The sequence below is a fragment of the Sprattus sprattus genome, assembly GCF_963457725.1.
Source record: "Sprattus sprattus genome assembly, chromosome: 9".
In the NCBI taxonomy this organism is placed as follows: Eukaryota; Metazoa; Chordata; class Actinopteri; order Clupeiformes; family Clupeidae; genus Sprattus; species Sprattus sprattus.
Window position 1 is genome coordinate 7,161,339 of NC_137928.1, and position 20,263 is coordinate 7,181,601.

The 20,263-nt window shown below is 43.2% G+C and overlaps 1 protein-coding gene across 1 annotated transcript; it reads right to left on the minus strand.

Annotated features, from left to right (window-relative positions):
• Positions 1 to 9,153: 9,153 nt before the first annotated feature.
• Positions 9,154 to 20,215, minus strand: calm3a (calmodulin 3a (phosphorylase kinase, delta)). The gene is made up of 6 exons (XM_080844379.1): positions 20,065 to 20,215; positions 16,825 to 16,855; positions 14,392 to 14,535; positions 13,379 to 13,485; positions 11,265 to 11,400; positions 9,154 to 10,907 (listed from the first exon to the last, which is right to left on the minus strand). The coding sequence occupies exons 1-6, from the start codon at positions 20,065 to 20,067 to the stop codon at positions 10,879 to 10,881; spliced, it is 450 nt and encodes a 149-aa protein (XP_080700505.1). The 5' UTR covers positions 20,068 to 20,215; the 3' UTR covers positions 9,154 to 10,878.
• Positions 20,216 to 20,263: the final 48 nt, after the last annotated feature.

Below are 20,263 nucleotides of genomic sequence, written 5' to 3' on the forward strand. Positions count from 1 at the left end.
TAATCCAATTTTCGTGGAAGATAATGGTGCAATTGATTGATTGTCACAGTTCAACAGTGAGCCAGGAATCATGACTCCATGTCTGAAGATGACGTTCCCAGAAGAGAGGCACTCATGAGTGCGAGTGTCCCTATCTGACAGAGAAAAATGCAAGTCAGGGCCAGATAAAGACGACTTTCTGTAAACAGACTCTTGAGGGGAGATATGTAGATTTGTTTGATCAAGCTCATTTACGTTCTGTGACATCTTGTGTGTTGCTATTGCAGCATGAGCCATTATACTACAATGCACATCAAGCTCACTAACAGGCATGTCATGTTTCTGTCAAGACCACCAGTTAGGCCTATTTTATCGATGGGAATGGAATGAACAGTTATTTTATTGATGGAATTAACAGCTATTTTATCGCATGGAATTATGAGTTATTTTATTGAATGGAATTGTTTTTATTGTGTCAGAATGGAGTACATCTGTAGAGTTGTAACAGAGTAGTCTACAGTACAGTTTACCCCAAATTGCCCTCTGCTTGACCGTACAGGTAAAAAAAAGCCTGTCATTTTTTCTGGCAGATATTTATAAACCCATAAGTCAGCTCTCCACTACATTCTCCTTTGCTGGAGTAACATGTATTTCTCTTCTCTCCCTGGGATTACGTTTGTTTTAAATGCATTGCGTGAAATTAAATGATCATTTGAAATATGCATAGACATGCCCAAAAAGGTCTAAGGTCATGGTGTATTTCTAAGTGTCCTTTTGTGGGTTTAAAGCCTAATATAATAGCATCTGTTCATTTGATCACATGTGGAACAAAATTACAGTATCGAAATTCACCTATCTTCATGACCACCACTGTATCACAACAGACGTGTGGGAGGTCAGCCCTGTGATTGGTCAGGGGTTTCATCATGGAGATAATGCTGAGAAGGTTTTATTTAACGCTTGTAGTTGTCAAAGGTCAACTTCCATCTCACGCACTTGCACTCTTACAGGGCACTTTGAGGTACTAATGCTGTGATGTAGTTGAGCATTGACCAACAGGATGACCAAGTCTAGAAGCAGTTTCCCACCTTGACCAGGCGTGGAGCTCTCTGTGAATGAAAGTTCCCTACAAAAACACCCTACATTGGCCATCATTGGCCATATGCATCGTTTCCTTGCGTCAAATAACCCTGACTGGGCCTTTTTTAAAGGCCGGGGATCGCTTCTCGTCTTTTTGCCAAGCACATTACCCGCCCCCTAATCACCCATTGATTTGATTAGAGTGGTGCAACGCTGCTGGAGCAGAGGCTCTCTCACACACACACACACACACACACACACACACACACACACACACACACACACACACACACACACACACACACACACGTCTGATTAGAGACGTGCAACGCCGCTGGAGCCAACATTCAGATGTGCTGAACAGAGTCGGTGCTTCTAAAATGAGCCAACGCTCCACGCCATATTTCCCCACCAGGCCAGAGGAGGTCAACATGTTTACAGGAAGTGAGCTTATTGCCATTGTTGACAGGCTGAGTCATGCTTTCAACTCTCAGCTAAAACCATTTGTTTCTCCCAAGACGCTGATCGAGGAACAAAACCGCTGATGTGTCAGTTTTTTACGAGTCTCAAAGTTACATGTTTTCCTCATCGCAAAGCCCCCGCTTACAGACTTGACTCAAGTTTCACCGCTGGATCAAGTCCTTTTCTCCTGAGAGGTCGTACATCACTCTGTTAGCACCCCTCTGTTGCCTGTGACCTTTGAACTAGCTTAGAGAGCATTAAATGTCACAGAGCCACTAACCCTTCCTCGACACACTGATTATTAGATGAATAATGGTCACATGGATGCTTTAAATGCTCGCCACAGTCTTCAGAAATTGGATCAGAAGCATCAGTTCAGGAGCTCACTGCTGCTCCATACATGAATGAATACCATATGGCAATATCTAGTTTCTTTAGTTTATCATCTCATTCTTTTCTGGTCTGGGGGGAGTGGGGAGTCCAGGAGTCTGCTGGTTTGAGTCAGAAATTTGAGCCTGGTACTAAATGGCCAGTTAGGGTTAGGGTTAATCAAGGTGTGAGCAATCACGAGGTGTTTACATTTACATTTAGATTTACATTTAGTCATTTAGCAGACGCTTTTGTCCAAAGGTGTGGGGAAGACAACTCGCCACGTCTATGCCACCTGCATGACGTCATCCAAGACGCATTCTGTTATTCTGTCGTCAATGCCATAAAAAAGGACTGTACTGTATGTAGTTCAGTGGTTCTTAACCTTTTAGGAGGTACTGAACCCTGCAAGCTTCATCAGTGCATTCACCGAATCCTTCGTAATTTGAAAAATAAAATATGATTTCTTCAAACGTAGGTATGTATAAAAACGGCCCGACATTGCTAGTGTGAACCGGGCTATACTGTGCGTGTCTTGACCCCTGCCGAACCCCTGGGGTTCGATCGAACCCAGGTTAAGAACCACTGGTATAGTTCATGCAGAGTGTGTGGAAGGGGAGCAAGCCTGCTTCAGATAAGAGAGGGGGGCATTTTTCTCCTTCATTAGAGCGAGGGATTGATAACACTAGATGGTAATTACAGTGGCACACGGACAACAAACATATTTTCCGGCACAAAGCATGAACAAGCGGGGGTGGGCTGTTTCACGCACTCGTTTGGCTCCGTCTAGCAATCTATATTTCCATTGCGTCTGCTGCTCACTGTGCGAGGAATGGCCACCGGCGTTCGCTCGTGATTTACACGCGCTTCACACAAGCAGCTCATCCTGAACTGCCCCCAACTCAGGGGGACATTAAGGAGCACAGAGAGGAGAGAAGGCGGTGACACGCATGCCTGTGACGGTGTGAGCTCAGGACAAGATAAAAAAAGTCAGATAAAGGACAATACTTGAATAAAGGACGGATACTTTATCAGAACAGATCAAATCAGGAGGAAAGGATAGCTTTCATCTACAAATGCACCACCTTATGTCATCATGTGTGACCCATCAAACATACTTACATGCACTGGTAGCCTACAAGCACAAACTTTAGTCAGATAAAAAAATGAAACATATATCTAAGGTCTTTCGCTATTAAGGTTTCTCATTGGTATAGAAAAAAAAAACTGCTTTGTCACCCGGGGCCATGTTGTAGCTTGTTATGCTACATGCTACATGCCACACACACAACTACTAACCATTAACTTCCTGGCTTCCTGTCCCTGTGCTGAACTCGCAAGCTTGACCTCTGAACCCTCTGAGCCCCTTGTCTTTTCCTGCGCACGGACTTAAGTGGTAAACCCCATCTCGGCGTCAATCTAATTTTTTTTTAAACTTGCTTTTCTTCATCTTCATTTTGTTAACTTGTCTTTGTTGTGAAAGCTGTTGTTGGCAATGGGCAGTGTTTACATTTCTGTTGGTTGTTTATCCGCCATTGATGTAATAAATGGAAAGTCCTGACGCCACTCACTGAAGAAATTGAGCTTGACGAGTGCGTGTGTGTGTGTGTGTGTGTGTGTGTGGGGGGGGGGGGGGGGGCAATTCTTGGCAATTTAAAGTAGAAAAAATCACACGGTCAAGCTTGTATTATTACTATTTAATTTCGACCAGTTATTCACAGACACGTTTCGGCCTAACGATGACGATGACGATGGCTTAGGCTGAAACGCGTCTGTGAATAAACTGGTCTAAATTAAATAGTAATGAGACAAGCTGGAGTGCGTTTTTTTTGTACTTTAAGTTAACAATCTTTCACTCGCACCAAAAATCGCCTTTATTTTGGAAGTAGAGCGCCCCTATCCTTACAAAGAACGGATTCTTGGCAATGGCATTAGGAGCAGTGGGTGGAGCCAGAGGAGCATGATGTTGTAGTCTTCACAGATGATGTATCGTGGTGTACTAGTGGCAGGACATAATGACCCGTGTTGGCAAATATGACAAAAAAAAAGATTTAAATGGGAGTTACCTACGGCACCTTAACCAGAGCCCTCCACAGTTGTGAGTGTGACTACAACAGAGTGGGTTTGGTTTGGTTTGTTCCACACACTCATTTGGCCGGCGACTGTCTCCTAGGAAGTGTATTCACACAGAAATTAACCAATTCATCTGGAACAAGTTTTTTTGAATGCAATGCTGGCATGACTACAAGGCGCATCGTAACATAATGATTTCGGATTATGTAATTAATTTATGCTAAACATGTTAAAGTTGATTTTCTTCTCTGGATAATTTGAAGGGGGGGGAGCGGGGTGGTGTCCCAGTGTTCCATGTTAACCAGACGCCCCTGGCAATGTGGTTTGCAAACAGTATTCATCAAAACCATCGCACATCATAACATAAAACAATGCATGGACAAAGGACAGACATGCCCATAACATGCAGTAGATGTCATCATATTAAAGGTGCAATGAGGCCATTAACCCTTTAACTAAATTGTTCAATTAGTGTGTGCATTGTTGTGCAACCTCAAGTAGACCTACAGTCTTTGCTTGTGTCCAGGTGTTCTCCTACCACCGTAGACCGCCCAGGCACCTGCGTGCCAACAGACAACACACCCAGTGAAGCGTGACAGAAAAGGGCATTGAATCCCAACATACAGGGGGGGATAGGACTGAACAGGAATAGGAACAGTCATTCTGGAGCACAGTCAAATCTCTCAGGAGGGGTAGGGGACTTTTAAAAAGTCTGTTTACAAATCAACATATTAGTTCCCCCTAGAACTCTGTTTACAGATCAACATATTAGTTCGCCCTAAAACTCTGTTTACAGATCAACTTATTAGTTCCCCCTAAAACTGTTTACAGATCAACATATTAGTTTGCCATAAAACTCTGTTTACAGATCAACATAGTAGTTCCCCCTAGAACTCTGTTTACAGATCAACATATTAGTTCCCCCTAAAACTGTTTACAGATCAACATATTAGCTCCCCCTAGAACTCTGTTTACAGATCAACATATTAGTTCCCCCTAGAACTCTGTTTACAGATCAACATATTAGTTCCCCCTAAAACTGTTTACAGATCAACATATTAGCTCCCCCTAGAACTCTGTTTACAGATCAACATATTAGCTCCCCCTAAAACTGTTTACAGATCAACATATTAGCTCCCCCTAGAACTCTGTTTACAGATCAACATATTAGTTCCCCCTAAAACTGTTTACAGATCAACATATTAGTTCCCCCTAGAACTCTGTTTACAGATCAACATATTAGTTCCCCCTAAAACTGTTTACAGATCAACATATTAGTTCCCCCTAGAACTCTGTTTACAGATCAACATATTAGTTCCCCCTAAAACTGTTTACAGATCAACATATTAGTTCCCCCTAGAACTCTGTTTACAGATCAACATATTCATTCCCTCTAGAGCTCTGGGTTCCCCCAGTAACGTCTGACATGCCACGCCTGGCCACAGACAATGGCAAACAGCTGTTCTAAAAACAGGCCACATAAGAAAACAGGATCACACAACACAGGAGATAACGACATGCCTATAATTCACTTGAATGGGGCTTCCCAAAGTTCTGCGGTCAGTTATTAACCGATAGCAGACCGTTGCTATGCAGTAATGAAGTTATATTTTCGTGTTGGCAAGTAGCCGTATAATAAGCGGGATAATGTATAGAACGCATCATTGTCATTGGGTTCAGAGGTCAAGCTTGCGAGCCAGGAAGTTAAGTAAGGGATAATGTATAGAACGCAGGTCATTGTCGGGGAAATAAGCCCCTTCAGGGTGAAGCAACACCCGTGCTGTTCGCCTGTCGGGGCTTATTTTCCCGACAATGACCTGCGTTCTATACATTATCCCTTACTTAACTTCCTGGCTTCCTGTCCCTGTGATGAACTCGCAAGCTTGACCTCTGAACCCTCTGAGCCCCTTGTCTTTGGCTGCGCACAGACTTCTGTGGTAAACCCCATCTCGGCCTCAATCTAATTTTCTTTTTTAAACTTGCTTTTCTTCATCTTCATTTTGTTAACTTGTCTTTGTTGTGAAAGCTGTTGTTGGCAATGGGCAGTGTTTACATTTCTGTTGGTTGTTTATCTGCCATTGATGTAATTATTGTAAAGTCCTGACGCCACTCACTGAAGATATTGAGCTTGACGAGTGAGTGTGTGTGTGTGTGTGCGTGCGTGTGTGTGTGTGTGGGGGGGGGGGGGGCTCTGATTGGATGTGGTGGATTCTTGGCAATTTAAAGTAGAAAAAAATCGTCTGATTACTATTTAATTTCGACCAGTTATTCACAGACACGTTTCGGCCTAAGCCATCGTCATCGTCACACTGACGATGGCTTAGGCTGAAACTTGTCTGTGAAAAAACTGGTCGAAATTAAATAATAATGAGACAAGCTGGAGAGTGCGATTTTTTCTACTTTAAGTTAACAATCTTTCACTCTCACCCAGAATCGCCTTTATTTTGGAAGTAGAGCGCCCCTATCCTTACAAAAAACGGATTCTTGGCAATGGCATTAGGAGCAGTTGGTGGAGCCAGAGGAGCATGATGTTGTCTTCACAGACGATGTCTCGTGGTGTACTAGTGGCAGGGCAAAATGACCCGTTGGCAAATATGACAAAAAAAAGATTTAAATGGGAGTTAACCAGAGCCCTCCACAGTTGTGAGTGTGACTACAACAGAGTGGGGAGGGTTTGGTTTGTTCCACCGGCGGCGACTGTCTCCCGGGAAGTGTATTCACACAGAAATTAACCAATTAATCTGGAACAAGTTTTTTTTAATGCAATGCTGGCATGACTACCAGGCCCATCGTAACATAATGATTTCGGATTATGTAATTAATTTATGTTAAACATGTTAGAGTTGATTTTCTTCTCTGGATAATTGGAGGGGGGGGGGGGGTGTCCCAGTGTTCCATGTTAACCAGACGCCCCTGGCAATGTGGATTTCAAACAGTATTCATCAAAACCATCACACATCATAATTATAAAACAATGCATGGACAAAGGACAGACATGCAGTAGATGTCATCATATTAAAGGTTCAATGAGATCTACAACACTAAGAGGCCATTTATCCTTTAACGAAATTGTTAAATTGTGCGTGCATTGTTGTGCAACCTCAAGTAGACCTACGGTCTTTGTTTGTGTCCATGTGTTCTCCTACCACCATAGATAGACCACCCAGGCACCTGCGTGCCAACAGACAACAAACCCAGAGAAGCGTGACAGAAAAGGGCATTGAATCCCAACATACGGGGGGGACTGAACAGGAATAGGAACAGTCATTCTGGAGCAGTCAAATCTCTCAGGAGGGGCAGGGAACTTTTAAAAAGTCTGTTTACAGATCAACATAGTAGTTCCCCCTAGAACTGCTTACAGATCAACAAATTAGTTTCCCCTAGAACTGTTTACAGATCAACATATTAGTCCCCCCTATAACACTGTTTTCAGATCAACATATTAGTTCCCCCTAAAACTCTGTTTACAGATCAACTTATTAGTTCCCCCTAAAACACTGTTTACAGATCAACATATTAGTCCCCCCTATAACACTGTTTTCAGATCAACATATTAGTTCCCCCTAAAACTCTGTTTACAGATCAACATATTAGTTCCCCCTAGAACACTGTTTTCAGATCAACATATTAGTTCCCCCTAAAACTCTGTTTACAGATCAACATATTAGTTCCCCCTAGAACACTGTTTTCAGATCAACATATTAGTTCCCCCTAGAACTCTGTTTACAGATCAACATATTCATTCCCTCTAGAGCTCTGGGTTCCCCAGTAACGTCTGACATGCCACGCCTGGCCACAGACAATGGCAAACAGCTGTTCTAAAAACAGGCCACATAAGAAAACAGGATCACACAACACAGGAGATAACGCCATGACTATAAAAACGTTTACAACACTTCTTATGATTGTAGTTAGTCCCCAAGGGAAACGTTATCATCACAACATTACATGAGCTCTAACTGAATGCAGTGAGACGAGTGAGAGAAGACCCATCCCTGACCTCTAGGAGTTCTGACTTCACACAAAATCTTTCAAACAGCACTCTTCACTATTTTTGCAGAACAACTAGTGGACACAGATGGGAGCTGACTGACAATCAGTCACACGGGGCCTCCTAGTGTTCATATGAAGATACTACAGCTCAAGGCACAACAGGAAATCACTGAGGTGCACTTATCCATTCACCACAGCAAAATCACAAAGCCATTACACTCACTTCTAGTAATACCATAGATCACTTTTGCGCAATTACCACCATATAAATAGCTGGATTCTTAGAGACTGCTGAGGGGTCATTTGGACTAAATCCAAAGGCAAGCACACGTACAGTAATACCATGTTCTGTTTCAAATCTTGTGCCTACAAGCTACTTGATGTAGGTGATTAGCGAAAAGCCCATTCTTTTGTCATGCCCCTCTTAGGAAAGCATCTTTTCCCCTCGCTACTGCCTCTGCTGAGAGTGCAACAACAGAAAATAAGTAAGAGGGGCTCACACTGGATCACGATCACTCCTCAGTCTTACACACACACACACACACACACACACACACACACACACACTGTGGATACTGAGTGAGTCACCACCCAGATGGTAGCTTGTACCAATACAGATCTGGTCCTTATCGTCTATACCGGGTCACATCTGGGTCAGAATCACTCCTCCAGAACCACTCAGTTCCTCAAGCCTCCCAGACGCCCATGCTGACCTCGATTAAGATGGATTACTCAACACACACCGTGGGTGCATGGAGGAGGAACTAACGCCTATGGGAGGGGAGGGACACACACACACACCAGTCTTTGGATAGACAAGTTCACGGAGGTCATCTAAGTCCACATGGAATAAACCCATGTAAACTTGAATTGCTTTAAAATCAATATTTTCAATTTGGGAAAAGGGGGGAGGGATGGACTTGAAGCCTGCAGAGTTAAAACATACCTGTACTAAATACCTAACTTGACCCCGAGAACTCTAAATATGGCACAGGGACATGCTGAGAAGTGTGGTTCAGTACTATGTGCAGTTACACAAATAACTTGCTAAAGTAGTGTTCAGTGCTATGTGCAGTTACACAAAGGACCGAAAATCTTGCCTTGTGAAATTGTACAGTACATTGTGATCGAAAAAACAAACAAACAAACGTCAGTCACACTTGCAAAAAAAAAAGGCCAATGAGAATTTTTCCGAACATTAATACCTTTTATTGCAAAAGAATATCTTATTTCACACAACATTTGCAGAGTTCTACATGTTTGCCAGTCTGCATTCCTGCAGACTCCATGTGTTAACAAAGCCCATGGGAAACACCTGACCACCGAGGTCACACACACCTTAAAGCGTTCGTCTACTCCAACATTCCCAAAGGTCAAACTACAAGAAACACCTGCACCATGGCCAAGAGATTGAACTCCGTCCCTCGTCTCAAATCCATCTGAGGTTTACCCTGCGATGAGATGCACTCAGCAGGCTGTTAAACTTGTTTTCTTCTAAATGCTCGGTCACACAGCAAGCAGTGCACGGACAAGCTGCAGGAACAGTGGGGATACTGGGAGGATGTGAACAAACTCACAACAAGTGCAACAGACAAATGAGTTGTAGCGGAAGCAGCGACAGCAAGATTTTGGTTCCTCGTTAGTGACTTAACATGTTACGGTTCACATAAGAGTGCAGATATAGATATATATTTATATGTATTTATAAATATATGTAAACATAGATAGATGTATCATTTAAATGTATATATATATATATATATATATATGTATATTTGAGTATATTATATTTCATTACTACAACAAGTCATCTTGCAAGTGGGTTTTTGAGGCTTACGTAACTTATGGCACATCTTTAAAACCGTGGACACAACTTCCAAAGAAGATCAAAATAAATAACAACATCACAGATCGCACTAAACTGCAGTAACAATAGGCAATGAAAGGTTCACCAGACATTAATATGTAATGATGCACAATTTGTTTTTTTGTTTTGTCTTTAGCATAAGCATAACATACTGGTATTTGTACCACGTTTACCTGTAGATTATTTAACTTTACATTTATGTAATCTTGTGCACACCGTCCACGCACAACCATGCATTCCTGTTGCTGCGGCTGCGGACATGCCTACAGAACTGCCTTCTGGACAGGTAGACTGATTTACACACCCCAAACAGGCGCCAGTGGCACTGACCGATACCACTGAATAGCCACAACTTAACTGGAGCACATCAACAACCTAGTTGGCTTTCACTGTGTGCAAGTCAACTTTCTCAGGTGGTCACGAAGTTTATTTGTGGGTTTTGTTGTTGTTGTTGGTTTTCTTTTTGAATATATGTAGATTTATATTCCTATATTACACACATCTAGCTTTGTACCCAATCCAGATCTCAATGGTGATAACGAGCTCTTAAACCGCGACTGGATGAAGCCTCAAACAATCCAAAGCGTTGACTGAATTAAGGCAATCAAACTCTAGTGCTCTTATCGAATTCTTGATCCGTCAACTGGAATTTGGAATTACGTTTTACAGGGACAACCATAGCCAATAGGAGACCTTTTTTTCGCTGGACTGGGATAAGCCAACGTTCTCAATGGCGACCAACCCGCCCTTTAGAAAGGTAATCAGCTGAATACTTTTTTGGTGAGGGTCTTTGTTAGACCGTCTCATTAAGAAGAAGGATCACATGCTTGAAAGGGTCCTCACTCTCTCCCCACACAGAGGCTGGCGGGACCCGATCAGACCAGCTATTGAATTTTAACACTCAATAGTTTTGGAGTTGAAGCTTTTGGTTTAGATTTGTATGGATGTTTGTTTGTTTTTTCTGCACGGTTATTACTTTTATTGTTATTTTTTTAAGACAAGAGTGATCTTAGTCAGTCATGTTATGTGAGGGGTGTGTGAAAGGTGGACCCGCTTCACTTCGCAGTCATCATCTGCACAAACTCTGTGAATAAGAAAACACACAAACATGGAAACACATTAGAATACACATAAGATACTTTAGCTGAGAACTAGCTACCAACTGCTGACGACAAAAAAACTGCATCCTCAACTGAAGAATAACAGATTTGCCCGGGACATTCTTATTATAGACACACATTTTAATCAACCATTAATCTGCTGAGGTTTAAGATCAACAACGTTATGCATATCCTCATATAATATCTCCTCTAGTCTATCTGATCTGGACATCATGTGGCATACATGCACACGCATCCACAAAAGACAGGTTCTTAAGTGTTAATCCAGACCCAGTAGCCACATGCCAGGCACTTGCGGTCTCTAATATACACACACACACCTTCGTAGTTGACCTGTCCGTCTCCGTCGATGTCAGCCTCACGAATCATCTCGTCTACCTCCTCATCGGTCAGCTTCTCTCCCAGGTTGGTCATGACGTGACGCAGCTCTGCAGCGCTGATGTAGCCATTACCGTCCTGCAACACACACACACACACACACACACACACACACACACACACACACACACACACACACACACACACACACACACACACACACACACACACACACACACACACACACACACACACACACACACACACACACACACACACACACACGTCAGCTGGAACAATCACGATGTGACGCAGCTCTGCAGCGGTGATGTAGCCATTACCGTCTTGAGGGGTGAAGAGAGGGGGATTACAGAGAGAACCACGGGCAGAGAGAGAGAGAGAGAGAGAGAGAGAGAGAGAGAGAGAGAGAGAGAGAGAGAGAGACACATTGAGGAAGACAGGGAAAGAGTGTATGATGTGGGGCAGGATGGAAGGAGGGAGAGAGAAAGAGAGGAGGGAAAGGATTGTGAGTAGTGAGGAACTGAGAGATGAAGAGAGAGAGAGAAAGAAAGAAAGAAAGAAAGAGAGATGGAGGGAACAATGGAAGGGAGGTAGAGACAGATACAGACAACAGTGCAGAACTCCTGCATGGCAACTGCACAGTGAGCACAAGTTTACATTGATGGGCCCCTCCATAATCAGAAGTGAAGGCCAGACACACCGATCCGATTGTTTTATCAATAAAAAATAAAAATAAAAACACACAACAACTATCCTGACAGTGCCACGGCCCAAACCCATTACTCCTCTTCACGCTAACTTGATTATGTTGGCGGAGACGTCTAGGCTGGTTTGTCCTGACTGAAGGGGGTGAAGGACAGCAGGCTTGGTAATGGATGTTGGGTGACCAAGAGGGCAAAAGTAAGCAGGTTCACCCCCACAGCCTTCTTATCCCCCCGTATTAAAGGTGCAGGGCAGATAACCAATGGGATCAGTATGCGTCTTCATGGTTAACGAACCTCTATTGAAAGCACCATCCTCTACCAGCTAAACTACAGGGGAATACTTCTTAACCACAGCTAAACTACAGGGGAACAGTGTTATACCTGAACGCGTTCATTGAACGAAAGTTCATGAACTCGTTCATAATTTTGGTGAACGTGAACTGAACGTTCTGTATTATTGCCTGATGAACGATACTGTGAACGCGTTCATTCTGGTGTCTGTGAACGGCACGTTCACTCTTTTTAATTTCGTTCAATAAGGTGCCAGATTTCTAGAGACTTCCAGGCGAAAAACACACATTTAACAGTCATTTAACAGTTTCAAATCGCTGCGTGTGCTTTATTTTACTGTCAATGCCTGGCAAGTGTGAGAGCGACAAAGTTGCATAGAGGCCGAAAGCGGTATTGCAGACATATAGAGATTTAGATTTTGTTTTTAGCTCGCAACATATTGAAAAAAAGAACTGAACTAGTTCATTTTTTGGAGCTGTGAACTTAGTTCAATTTTTTGAATTATGAACTATGAACTGAACTAGTTCATTTTAAAATGTGTGAACTATGAACTGAACTAGTTCATGTAGAAAGTGAACTTTCCCAACACTGCAGGGGAATACTTCTAAACTACAGCTAAACTACAGCTAAACTACAGGGGAATATTTCTAAACTACAGGTTAACTACAGGGGAATATTTCTGAACTACAGCAAAACTACAGGGGAATATTTCTAAACTACAGCTGAACTACAGGGGAATACTTCTAAACTACAGCTGAACTAGAGGGGAATACTTCTAAACTACAGCTGAACTACAGGGGAATACTTCTAAACTACAGCTAAACTACAGGGGAATATTTCTAAACTACAGCTGAACTACAGGGGAATACTTCTAAACTACAGCTAAACTACAGGGGAATACTTCTAAACTACAGGTTAACTACAGGGGAATATTTCTAAACTACAGCTAAACTACAGGGGAATATTTCTAAACTACAGGTTAACTACAGGGGAATATTTCTAAACTACAGGTTAACTACAGGGGAATATTTCTGAACTACAGGTTAACTACAGGGGAATATTTCTAGACTACAGCTGAACTACAGGGGAATACTTCTTACTTTGTCGAAGACTCGGAAGGCTTCCCGGATCTCCTCCTCGCTGTCGGTGTCCTTCATCTTCCGCGCCATCATGGTCAGGAATTCTGGGAAATCGATGGTGCCGTTTCCTGTGGAGGTTTGTGTCTTTTAATAATTAATCTCAGCCTTAAATCATTCATGTAGGAAGGGGCATTAAGGGAAGAGACAAATGCTGACCACACACACACACACACACTTCTCAGCATATAGAGCATATGCGCGCTAAACTACACACACACACACACACACACACACACACACAGCCCAGCTGAAAGAGCAGAGCCATCATTGCTCCAGAGCTGTCAGCAGCCCGAGCAGAGATGGAGAGAGAGAGAGAGAGAGAGAGAGAGACACACACACACAGTGAGAGAGAGAAAGGGAGAGACAGTGAAAGAGAGAGAGAGAGAGAGAGAGAGAGAGAGAGAGAGAGAGAGAGAGAGAGAGAGAGAGAGAGACACACACACACACAGTGAGAGAGAGAAAGGGAGAGACAGTGAAAGAGAGAGAGCGAGCCTGAGGACATGTGGTGGGCTGAGGGGAGAGTGATGATATACCCTCATGATGAGGTAATGACTGCATGCCTACTCAACCTCATTACTAAACCCCCAGGAGTCCGGCGTGCTATGACGACTTTTTATTTATTTAAGAAACTTTAAACAACGTTTATTTGTTTGAATTCTGCACAGGTTTAGGTACAATAATATGTTAGTAGTATGCATGTCATGTCTGCAATTTTCTCTCAAATCTTTATCAAATAATCATACTGTGGAAAGCTGTTTTTCTTTTACTTTACTTTACATGCTGGACTATGTGAAAAAAAACTTGTACATACCTGAACATTTCACTCATTTTAAGTACTTTTTTTAACATGAACTGTATTTGTCAGAGTATTAACAAGAAGAAGGAGGAAAAGCTTTAAAGTTCATGGCAAACGTATAATTCTATAATTAAAACGTATAAACGCCTGTGCCTGTGCGCCAGTGTGCCATGCTCACCGTCAGCATCCACCTCGTTGATCATGTCCTGCAGCTCAGCCTCAGTGGGGTTCTGTCCCAGCGAGCGCATGACTGTGCCCAGCTCCTTGGTGGTGATGGTGCCGTCGCCATCCTTATCGAACAGGGAGAACGCCTCCTTGAACTCTGCCAGGAGAGAACCAAACAGCGATGAGTAAGAGCACGTACAGTTGAATAAAACGAATTCCTTTAACACGCTTTTAGTACACTTTGCCTGCACTGTGTCTCGCTTGATTTGAGAAAGTCTGCTTGTGACTGTGCACATAAGTGACAGCATTGAGCTGCAGGGTGCAAGTGTTTTTCTTATGTGTTTGTCGCATGTTTGATGCTCGTGCCTTTGTTCATTTGTGCGCAAGTTTTGTAATGCCCTACAACGTCCGGGTTAACCAGAGTTATTTATAATGTTTTGGCTGATTTATTATGTGTCGGCTATACCGTCACCGAGCCTGGTTACTACGTTTTGGAGAAGTCCATTTTTCCCAGCTGTATGGGACCTTGTTTAAGTATGGCTGCTGTGAGCCAAAGGTGTTGGTGCCTGCTTATGACGCACGTGAAATTGATTATTGGCATGAGCCAATTGAAGGTGAATATTTAGGCTATTTGAACTTGCCTTTTCTTTGTGTCGCGAGAGTTAAGGTTTAACAAGACGTCTTAGGAGCTCTCACATTAGACTAGTTAATGTGGTTCTTTTAGTTATATGTTAAGTCGACTTCCTATTTAGCTTTAGTATATTCTGTATGACTATGATAACCATTTCTATAAGGAAAATAAATTGACATCATTACATTTAGTATTTTCATTGTTTTACCGCCTTATGGGCCTTATTTTGGAAATAAAGAATCCCATCGTTCTACCAGCTTGAACCTCCTGAATCCTTCCTGAGAGTTTTACATCTTGGTCTAACAGGCTTACGACCCCTACCTTACACACTGCTCCATCTAAAGGGCTTAAATCTAAAGGTACTGTCGTGTTGTCATGGCATTTGCCAGCCACCGTAGGTAGGTCTACCTCACACACCCTTGTAAAGGGAAGGGTATTCAGCTGGTTGCAATTCAGCAGCCACACCACTAGGTGCCACTAAAACCGCACACAGAACCTTTAACTGGCAGAGTAAGATGCTGTGGTGGTCTGGTATTGCAGGGAGCACTCATGCATATAAATATTATATAATAATTATTACTATTATTAACACACTTTATTTGTATAGCACCTTTCATACAAAACAATGCAGCTGAAAGTGCTTAACAGCAAAGAAATGACATGCAAATGTTGGCAGTTTCCTGCAAGTTGCTTTGCATAAAAGTCTCTACTGCATGAACAAATACAAGCAGCCTGAAACAGATGGGGATCGTTGAAAGTTGTCATCCTCAGCCTTATTATTTACCCTGCTTTATCCAGTTGTGGATAAAGTGCCATTGTGTTTTTCCCCATATTCAGATCATCTATATGTGGAAGGGGTGACAGTGGTACAGGAGGAGAGACGTTTAGTAATCGTATGGTTGGAAGGTTGCTAGTTCAATTCCCCACTTCTCCTTACCAAGTGTGTAAGTGTCCTTGAGCAAGACACTGAAACCCTAACTGTTCCTGTATAAAAGCAATTTCCTTGCAAGTCGCTTTGGATAAAAGCGTCTGCTAAATGACTAAATGTAAATAGAAGGGACCTTTGATCTTTCATTACTATGGACAACCAACAAATGATGTTTAGCACTGTGAAAACTTCAGGTTTCACAGAAGTTAACTGGCTACACCACCACCATCCCTTCCTGCATTCATATCTGATTTACAGGTCAGCAATATGGAACTAATTGGCTGCTGACCATCTTTTAGTAACTGTCAACCTGTTGTAAATATAACAGTTTATTAGTATAAGAATGATTGACAGGGGCTTCAGGGACTAACTGGTTGACATGTTGACATACAGGAGTAAAGGTTGTCCAAGTACATCACCTCTCCATCACACCACGTCAATGGCTTTCGCTTGATCACTTAATTAATGACAACTGTTGTTGGGGTTTGAATACAGAAACAGCACATCAGTAATTACACAGTCACACACACAAACACACAGTCATGTAAAGATACACACACACACACACACACACACAGTCATGTAAAGATACACACACACACACAGTCATGTAAAGATACACACACACACACACACACACACACACACACACACACACACACACACACACACACACACACACACACACACACACACACACACACACACACACACACACAGTCGTCATGTAAAGATACACACACACACACACACACAGTCGTGTAAAGATACACACACATGGAGGTATACACACACAAACACAGTAATGTAAAGATACACACACACATGGAGGTATACACACACACAGTCACACTTCCCACAGGTGTCAGAGTCCACAGTCCACTCACCAGCAATCTGCTCCTCAGTCAGCTGGTCTGCCTGTGGAGGGAGGGGGAGAGAGATGGAGAAAGAGTGAGAGATTAGTGTTAACTAGCAGCCAATTATGACCGCTTACAGCAAAGACTAACAGTAAATGATGACTGCTAACAGCAAAGACTAACCGTCAATGATGACTGGCAAAAGATGGCAAAAGATGGCAAAAGAGACAGCAGAAAGACAGTCGGAGAAAGAACAAGAAAGAAAGAGAAAAGAAAGCGGTCATCAAATGTGCAGTATGAACTGCAAACTCACTGACTACACGGGTCTAGTGTGGGAGGGAAGTGAGGAGCCTGATGACTCTGGTGGGAAGCAGTGAGGAGTCTAATGACTCCGGTGGGAAGCAGTGAGGAGTCGAATGACTCCGGTGGGAAGCAGTGAGGAGTCGAATGACTCCGGTGGGAAGCAGTGAGGAGTCGAATGACTCCGGTGGGAAGCAGTGAGGAGTCTAATGACTCCGGTGGGAAGCAGTGAGGAGTCTAATGACTCCGGTGGGAAGCAGTGAGGAGTGTAATGACTCCGGTGGGAAGCAGTGAGCCAAAGGTCCGGTGGGAAGCAGTGAGGAGTCTAATGACTCCGGGTTAGAGCAGTGAGGAGTCTAATGACTCCGGTGGGAAGCAGTGAGGAGTCGAATGACTATTGAGTGAACCCGGGGTTAGAGCAGGTCATGCCATGCCAAGCCACGTACATAAATACTTCACCCAGAATATAATTAGCAAAGCCCTATCAGGGTCACCATTGTAGTAAACCGCATATCAAAATCCTATTAGCAGGCCTTATCTCTGTGACTGGGAACCACACACACCAGGGGATAAGGAGGTCCTTACACTGGGGCTGTTGAGCTAACAAGCATCATACGTTTGTGTTGCCTGTTGCGGCCTGGTGAGGAGACCATCAGGGACTGGGACATGGTCAAATGTAATCTCAGATTAGGGGCCGGCAGGTTGTTTCGGTACAGATATGCACTTGACACCGAGAGCTCTGGCCACTGTGTTAGCCCCTCTAAGCACTAGCAGTGTCATCCTGTGTAGAACTGAAAGGCGAGCATCTAGGGCAGGAACAGTGGGAATGAATGGGTCCTAATTGTTACAGTTGCAATGTAAATCCTGCAGCCATCATTCTGCCTGTCACTACATACAGATGGTGTATTTCTTTCTTCTTGCCTTGTTTTATGCAAGCAAAAAGCATAACCTAAAGAAATGGGTGACGATGCATCAAATAATTGTATTTATCTATTTGTAAAAGCGCAAAATAATGTTTAACCTAGATATGGAAAAACGCGCGGTTAGCAGGATAGTGATGTGAGTACCAAGGCAGTCTGCAGCGACGCTAACATATTTGAAGACAGACGGATGATAACCTCCGGAAAATCAGGTTTGTAACTCACTAGCTGACCCTGATCCTTCCTTCTAAATATAAAGATGCTCTGGTCTGAGGGGGCGATGAACTCAATTACACAGTGCGCGCAGGAAACGGAGCTCTGCAACTGGGATGCAGGCAGCGCCGCGTCACAGGCGCTGCAGGTGTTTAAAGGGTCAAGCCGCAAATTAGACTACGACAGGTTACCTGATTTTCGCTCACTAGGGCACGTTCCACGCGTTGAGTCGGTTTGACTTGACTATACTTGAGTGAAGAACATGCGAACAAACCCCCAGCGCGAGAATGCAATCTTTTGGACAACGTTTGATTGTAGCTGTTGACGTTATGTGGAGCTTTACGAGGTGCACTGCAGACCTCTTGACAACGTGCTCCTGCACCAGCAATGATTTGGTTCAATGCAGGGAGGGAGGGAGGGTGGCGGCGGCTTGAATCACTCACACAGGAGGACTGCAGCTCGCTGTGATGCAGTACGCAGTGCAAACATGCAATGGGCTATGGACTGACACCGAATCTAATTTGGACAAGCAGTGAGCACAGTTGTTGATAAATGTAGGACTAGCAGCGTCTGTTGAATGAATGCACGTAAATAGCTTGACGCAGACGGGGATCTTTGAAGAGTGAGACAATTATGTATCATATATCATCCCAAACGTCCTCGTTCAAAGTTATCATGTGCCATTGTGTTTTCCAAAACATTTTCAGATTTACAATATTTAGACCCACCACCACCTCCAACTCAGCAGCAGTTTGAAACACATTCGTACGTCATTGCTCTCCAGCGCAATATAACTAATGCCTGGAGTGTTGTCCTCTAAAACTGATTCAAACCGTCGATTTCATATAGCTCTCGCAAATGTCATCGTGATATGCAAACCGTCGATTTCCTTGACCAAATAGTAAGATGTAGCGGACTAACAATAATTAAAGTTACATAACCTGCTAACAACTGGTAAGATTAGTGACATGTAATGGGTTAATACTAACTGAGACCGAATCAAATTTGGCCTCTTAACTTTTCTGGAAGCCCGCATTCAACACAGCGTGGTTAACACGCCCACCTCATCACATTTGCGCACTAGCAGCAATTCAAAATTACTCTGCTGAAATTGGCCTCTCGTAAATGAGCTAATGAATAATGATAAAATTATCGATAAGCACAACTAGCTGCCTGCCTTGTGCGATAGCTCGCTGTCTGACATAATTTGTCCTTGTCAGGATTATGCGCGATGGTTATAGCTACCGTGTAATCCTGCTGTCAGTGCCAAATTAGGACACACCTTCGTCTCCAACGCTAGCCACTGTTTTAGCACAGCAACCTAACGTTACTTAGCTAGCTAACTAACTACCAGTCTTACTACCTCGACAAACGCCATTCTCAAAATGCTAGTCACCTTCGCGCACAAGGTTTGTTTATTACCTGTCTATCCTACACCTATACAAACATGTGCCGTTTGCGTTAACGTTACCTTGCAACGACGAGAATTCTAGATACCGACTGGTGACAGCCAGGGTTCCCTGGGCATCAATGGAAACTCCAAGCTAACGTTTAATTTACGTGATCTGGCCAAACAGCTAGCTATACTCAATATAAATTTGAGCTCATTTAACATATGCCCTGTCACAATCGGGCTGACAACACGTAGTCGCATAGTAAAGTTAGCTATGCTATTAATACCTAGCTAACGTCGACCCACTAACATGATTTACAGACAACATAGCTCGCTAGCTAGCCATCCCACTAGCATTTGCCTCGTTTTCTATTCATTTACTTGTCTTCCTGCTAGCCGGTTGCACTGTCAGTGCTTTGCAGATAAAACGACTGCATTACTCACCATTTTGTGCAAGAGCTAGGTCTCAATTCAAAAAGTGAAAAAATATTCCAAAGCGAGGCTTCTTTCTGGTCCTGTTAAACGGCTCGTTTATTAATAATTCAAGGAAGAAATGCGGACAGTCACGTTACCCAGCGTTGACAAACTCGCCCGGCCTGAAGTCTCCCGGAAATTACTCCTCTTCACTGACAGTTTCATTTTC